Consider the following 6778-nt stretch of genomic DNA (forward strand, 5'->3'; position numbering starts at 1 on the left):
TGTCTCGTCGGGGTTCCTGGGCCGCTCAAAGACGCCCTTCAACACCTGAGGGACAGGAGGGGGCGCCGCGGGGCCAACCTCAGCCTGGCATGAAGCGATGTGCAGCAGGCGCAAGGGACCAGCTTGGCGACTTGCCCTGCTGCGCCCCAGCCGCCCCGCGGAGATCCGTTGAGTGCTGCTTGAGCGCCCGATTCGAACACAGAACAGGGACGGCCGTCACGTACCCTTGAACCCTGCCGCCTGCCCCACCTTGGTCCTCATCTTCTCAGGCTTCAGGCTGCCGACCATCTGCGCCGCCAGCTGGACCAGCTCCATGCGGATCTCGGGCTGTGCGCAAGAGCAGGGACGGTGAGAGCGCGTCAGTGGTGGAAGGGCGCCACAGAGGCGCAGGGCGGGTCGTTACGATTGCACCCTTGGCACAGGCGGGCGCCTGCTGAGGCCCCAGCAACCGCGGGCGAGGGGCGCGCGCCAGCAGGCTTCTGCTCATGAGTTCAAGGGCTGAGGCTCTGCTGTGGGCCCCCCTTGTCTTGTTCTCAACGCACACCAAGACTTATCTGCAGCCGCTACTCCCCCGCCCCACCTTCTCATCCTGCAGCGCCTCAGCAGCTCTGTCAGGACGACCCCCCACTCCTCCGCCACCGCGCCGCCGCCCCGCTGCCCAAACAGTCGCCCCAGCAGCCGCGCCGCCTCCAGGCGCTTTGACTCATCACTGGCGCAGAGCCCTCCGACAAGTGGGGGACGACGGGCAGCAGCGCCTGGGGCGGCACATCGTGGAGCTGCAAACTCGTATTTTCAGGTGGACAAAAACGCATGCCAGGGGGATTAGATAAGACCGCCGTAGGTGATGCTAGGCAGGCGACGGGCTCTATGGGAGGAGAGGGACGACAACTGAGCTGGGTGGCGCGAAACTGGCACTGGGCGCTTGATGTGCGCAGGGCGTCCTGCGCACATCTTGAGGTACTTGCCTCCTGACCTGGAGCTGCGCGCTGCAACTGAACCGCAGCAGTTCCCTGCTTCGTGGCCCCCATTGCCTGTGCACCACATGCTTCCACACGCGCTGCGCCGCAGATAGACCCCGCCCGCCACACGAGGTGCCACGGCCGCCACCACCTTGGCCGCCGCAGCCGCAGACGACCAACATGGCGGGGTCAAACGTCTCAACATCGATGACACAACAGCCTGGATTTGAACCAGGGATATGTGGAGGGACAGCGCATGCGTTTGACAACTCTCCGCACAGGCTGCCCGCTCAGCTGCAGGCGGTCGAAGCAGCGCCTGGGCTCCCCTGCCTTGGCCTGTCGTTTGGCGTGCGGTGGTGAGGCCGCCCTCCGCCTTCGGGACGGTGATCGCCATCGTTCCAGGGTCATGAGCCATGGCTTGTCCGCAACACCTTCCTCATACATCCAGCGCGGCACCCCCAAGCTGCCAGAGAGTGCCTGCTCCCCAGCCGAGTAGCCTAGCGGCCTGCAGCGCGCCAATGCAGCATCTCCCCCGCAACCCCCTCCGGCCCCCACCTGGCGTCCGCCGCCTGCAGCAGCGCCCACCGCCGCCGTTGCCCAGCTCCTTGCACAACAGCCCGCCGTTGCCGTGGCCGGCCGCGCCGGCGCCGCCAAGCTGCCAGAGAGTGCCTGCTCCCCAGCCGAGTAGCCTAGCGGCCTGCAGCGCGCCAATGCAGCATCTCCCACGCAACCCCCTCCGGCCCCCACCTGGCGCCCGCCGCCTGCAGCAGCGCCCACCGCCGCCGCCGCTCAGCTCCCTGAACAACAGCCCGCCGTTGCCGTGGCCGGCCGCGCCGGCGCCGCCGCTGTCACCCGCCGCAGCCACGCCCACCCCTCCTCCCGCGCTGAACCGTGCCCTCCTCAGCTCGCCGCCTCAGCTCCACTAGCTGCTCTTCGTGGCCCCAAACCTTCGGCCTTGGTCGGGTTCTGCGACTGACCTGATCTGCGTGTTCGCATCGCAACCTGTGAGGTCGCAATTGGATGTCTGGCTATGTGGGAGCTGGGGAGCTCATGAAACCACTTTGCCCACTGGCCTGCGCTCAGTCAATGGATGGTCTTGCCCAAGCAACAGCTGCCGCTCCATGCATACCAGGCTGCCTACCACCAGGCGAGACGGCGCTCCACCCATGCTGGTGTTGGAAGCACGCACCAGCGCCCTCCCAGCCTGCCGCAGATTTCTGTTCATCCATCTCAGGCAGCAGGTGCGACACAATGTCCTTGGGCGCAAGTGGATGTCACAAGCCCTTCATAGCAACACTCACACCGCAAGCCGTGGTGAGACAGCCGCCAGCCATTAGTTGCTGTTGCCTGCGTGGCATCGGATTGAGCCCGCGCGCAGCATCCAGTTGCATGGAGCACACAGGTGGTGCAGCCCGACAAGACTGACGCCAGCTGGCCCGGGGGCGCCAAAGCCATGGTTGCACTCACAGGGAGGGGCTGTGTACGAGGACTCCCAATGCTGGACGTGGTGGTATGGACGGCGCTGCAGTTACTGTGCGCTCGGACACGTCGTGCGCTGGGGCGGAGACGCGGAGTGCGGTGCAGCGGGAGCGGAGCACGCACGGGGAGCTGTGGGTCAGAGCACCGCTCATCTGCTCGTACATATGAGATTCCTACTTATCCTGCTCGCTACGGTCCTCTGCGAAAGCCTCCTCCTTGTTCCCCCCATTTTCAGAACGCTCTCTGGCATCAACCCCTTCTGCAGCGCTTGCCTGCTCCGCGGATTCTTTGCCTTGCGCTGAGGCCTGAGAGGCGCGTCCCTAAACCCGCCAGTCCCGCTGCTAATCGCGCCAGAGCCCATGATCTAGGCTGGTGACCGATTTGAACCCTTCACAATCTCGAAATGGCGAAGAAGCATCGGGTACGACTAAACACGGATAGGCTTGCACCAGGAGGTCAAGCGGCGCACCAGCTGTGCAGGTGCTGTATCATGTGCAGCCGCCTGCGAAGCAGCACAAATCTGGCCAGACGCTTTGTCACTGTCGATGCGCCCTGCGATGGGGACTCCGGCTGCGCCACAATAGCTTACTGGCCTTTGCTGCTCAGCTGTTTCAATGCATGTGTATGACACTCCCTACTGCAAATGACGACCCCATCCCTGTTGGAAAGAATCGCAAAACAACACGCCTCTGGGCAGTTGTGCAATGTTGTGTGCGTGCGCAGCGGGCGCCTGCTGGTGCGCAGAGAGCGCCGGGCGTGCGCGCATATTGCAAGCTACCAAATGACGAGGAACGCAGACAGTGTGAACGAGGTTGTAAGAGAGCGTGGCAAAAGACCGTTACTCATTGCGTTCATGTATCACATGAGTGCGGGCTCAGATTAGATCAATGTGCTGTGCTGAAAGGGGGACAGCAGTGCTCGGCCGCCCAAAATGTTCAGTGAACAGCCTCATTAGGTTAGACATCGTGTCAGGCCCGTCCACCAGCAAACGCAAAGTACGTGCACGCAGAACGGCTTGGTGTGCCGTTCTGGAACCGGCAGGATGAAGCCCAACTGACAGATGCGGGCGTGTGCAGGGTAATCCAGGCTACACCTGCTGGCAGCATACCAGAGTGCAATGCCGCGTGCCTTCCTTCCTCCTCCATGCCTTCCTGAGACATGGTAAAGGCATTGCTTTCAGGCGCGACAGATCAGTAAGCGATGCACATCAAGTGCCTGGGGTCGGAGCATGGGTTCAGGCTAACTTTTATCCATTGGCCGGCCGTAGCAGCGTCGGAAAATCCGACTACTCCAGTATCTCCTGCAACAGCACTGATAAAACCACTGCACGTTTGGGCTGCGACTACACCATTTGATTCACTGCCAGACCACCACACAAGAGTTCGCGAAAACACGCCCGCACTCTCCAAGGTCTGCAAGATGCTGCCCCCCAGCAGGCGTGTGAAGTTTCCAGCCAGGACGGCGCCGGTTGGCGACTCGATTGCCAGGCCACCGGGGACACCGTACTTTGTGACGAAGTCAGCAATCTGGTCGCCAGCGGACACCGATAGGAACGCGCGCACCTGCACAAGCCCGGTCGGCCGGTTGGGGGAGGCGCTGCACAAGGCATCGGCACCAGACCGGCCACCAAGGTTTCCATTTCTCGCAGTGGAGGATTCGCTGTAAAGCACCACTCGTGAGCGCAGGTACTGCGCAGCGGGCACGCCCCCCAGGCTGACTGCGTTGATGTTGGCCAGGTCAGTGGTTTTCGCGTAGACACTGAAGTCGATGGCAGACACATTGGCCACATTGGCTGCCAGGGCGGTGAGGCTGGTGTTGACTGAGGCGATGGCTGCCGCGCCTGTGGTGACTGTGGCCTTCAGGGACTCCACGGTGGCGTTAGCCAGGGAGACCGCCGCCGCGTCCGCCGTCTGGGCTGCCCTGATGTCGGCCAGGGTGGTGTTGACGGCTGACAGCTCCACGCCGCAGAAGCACTGCTGCGGGGCAGACTTGAGCGCCGCGATGTCCCGGGCCGCGGTCTGGTTGGCCGCCTCCAGCAGGGCCAGCTGCTGGGCGGTGCGCGTGTCAGCGGCGGCGAGGGCGGCGAGCTCTTGCGTGATGGTGCCCGGGACAGTGGCGTTAGCCGTGTTTGCTTGCAGCTTTTGCACGGCGGCGGTGAGCGCCGCGATAGTTGCTTTGAGCTCGTCCATCTGAGCGCGCAGCGCGGCTGTCACGTTGCTTCCTTGGACGAAGGTGGCCTGCAGAGTGCTGGCCTGGGCGGCGGCGGCGGTGACCTTGGGCTCAAGGGCTGCCAGGTCACTGGACACTCTGTTGACCTGTGCAGCGGTCGCCACGCCGCAACCATAGCGCAGCTTGGTGGGGTCCTGGGGGAGCAACCAGAAGTGTGACGATTAATCAAATTGTCAAGCAACCAGTGTGGTGATCAGGACAACTTTGCGGTCTCTTCGTGGTCGAACAGTAACCAGGGGTGCGGTGCTGGAAGAGCAGTAGTTGCCTTCACCCACGCACTAACAACCAAGCAAGTCACCACTGTGTCGCCGTCGCGACTGTTTGCTGCCATACCAGCACACAGACGCCTGTCTGCGTGCGTGCGTACATGCTTGTGTGTGTGTGTGTGGGGGGGGGGGGTTGCATGCGCGCGTGCGCACGCACGCACCTTGCTGTCGGCCGTAGCGTTGGCAGGTGCCAGCAGCTCACTGCACAGCTGGTCCATCAGGGCAGTCGGGCCGGCCTTGGAGGTGCACGACTTGACCAAAGCCTTGACGGGCGCACACTGTGTATGGGGGTGAGCGATCAAAGCAGGGTTGGTTCATGCCTGCACAGCATGATGCTGGCTTTATGGAAGCCACACATACAGTGTGGGGCAGGCATGCGTTTTTACATAGCCGCACGGCACACGCCGACAAGCATGGCTGCCAAGCTGGGGCGAAGCAAGCGACCAGCTGATGTGCGCCTTCAGGTGCGCAGCAAGGCCGTGCGTGGGACGCAGCAGGCGTCACTCACCACCGCCAGCTTCTTCTTGGGGGTCGCTTGAGGGCTGCGGGGGTTGCCAAGTGGGCGGGGGCAACGAGAGGACAGAGGTGCGGATCAGCTAAGTTGCACGCTGTTTAGACAGCTAAAACGGAGGCGTCCCCGGGCATGCATTGTAGGTCCACAACGCAAGCACACCAGCTGGGGTGTAGGCAATTAGCTCGCAGACAGTAATTGGGATGTCAGTGACTGCCATGCTGGCGTGCGAAAGGCTTCCATGTGCAAGTTGTGGGGCCTGCCGGTGCATGGCAGTGATTGTTTTATACAACTTCTTGTGCGCCAAACTGCATTTGTCAGGCACTCGCTTGCTCCAACCAGGAGGTGCCTGCACACCCCCGGCCTCACAGGCCTGCGTGCGCACCTGGCAGACATAACGCCGCCCAGCGTGTTGAGAAGCAGCAGTATCACTGCCAAAAGCATGAGGGATCTCCGTAAACACCGCATGCTGGGCCTGTGGCGACGGGAGTCGGTGGAGTACGGTAATGATTCGAGCCAAACAAAGTGTTCGCTGCAGAGCGCGGCGAAGATGTCCGGTATATGACGAATTTGAACCCGCATGGCTGCTTGCCACACTTGGCACTAGCCCTGGTGAGACGGTTCCGATCCTGGCCGACCACGAGTCCAATTTGGTTAAGGAGTGAAGGCAGTTCTCATCAGCTGCGACTTGTGTGCCAGGCCATCTGTGCAGATGTGGTTCTACGATGAGACCGACAAGGGTTGTAACCCATGTGTTGAGATCATGGCTTACTCATCAGCGTGCGAAGTCGGGCGGCCCGGCTCCAATGAACACACGTGCAAATTTCAACATTACGTATAGAGCTTTCAGTGTCGACACATGGGCGCAGGTGTTCAGGTGTGAATGATGCTGCTGGGCCAACGCCCTGGAACCTCCCGGGATGAGCAAGCGCAGTGTGTTGCGTCCCTCAAAATCGCGGCCGGGGGCCCGAGCCTCCAAGTAACGGCAAGGCGTAACTTTCATATGTTGATGGGGTGGCTATAATGCCGCTACGACGGGTTCGGAGGCCCCCAATGCGTGTTGACTACACAGTTTGACACGGTGACACCCCCATCACTACAGTACTGGGGTGATCACTTTTCAGATGACCTTGACACCATCTTGCCGTGTTCATCCGCTACAACCAAGCGAGGGCAGTGACTAAAAGCATACCTCAATCACCTCGGAGTCGTACTACAGTCGGCCGTCAGCGTCTCACAGGGGGCGCAGTGGCAAGAGTGCGTAAAGCAGCACCATGCTCAAAGTGAGTGGTGTGGAGTATCCCTGCCTGCACTCGTTCCACTGGGACTCGCAT

The 6778-nt window shown here is 62.0% G+C and overlaps 2 protein-coding genes across 2 annotated transcripts in view; both read right to left on the minus strand.

Moving 5' to 3' along the window:
• Positions 1–315, minus strand: part of MNEG_9672 (hypothetical protein) — a gene marked incomplete at both ends in the record, with an annotated part of 1804 nt that extends 1489 nt beyond the window's left edge. Inside the window, one exon of the mRNA XM_014041855.1 lies at positions 250–315. Within this exon, the coding sequence (XP_013897309.1) occupies positions 250–315 (66 nt within the window). The remainder of the gene's footprint in view (positions 1–249) is intronic.
• A 3313-nt stretch (positions 316–3628) lies between these two features.
• MNEG_9673 (hypothetical protein) lies at positions 3629–5888 on the minus strand (the record flags this gene model as incomplete). Its single annotated transcript, XM_014041856.1, has 6 exons — positions 3629–3653; positions 3945–4000; positions 4157–4801; positions 5095–5211; positions 5442–5475; positions 5830–5888. The coding sequence occupies 6 exons, from the start codon at positions 5886–5888 to the stop codon at positions 3629–3631; spliced, it is 936 nt and encodes a 311-aa protein (XP_013897310.1).
• Between the last annotated feature and the right edge of the window lie 890 nt (positions 5889–6778).

This window comes from Monoraphidium neglectum (genome assembly GCF_000611645.1).
Source record: "Monoraphidium neglectum strain SAG 48.87 unplaced genomic scaffold scaffold02020, whole genome shotgun sequence".
Lineage (NCBI taxonomy): Eukaryota > Viridiplantae > Chlorophyta > Chlorophyceae > Sphaeropleales > Selenastraceae > Monoraphidium > Monoraphidium neglectum.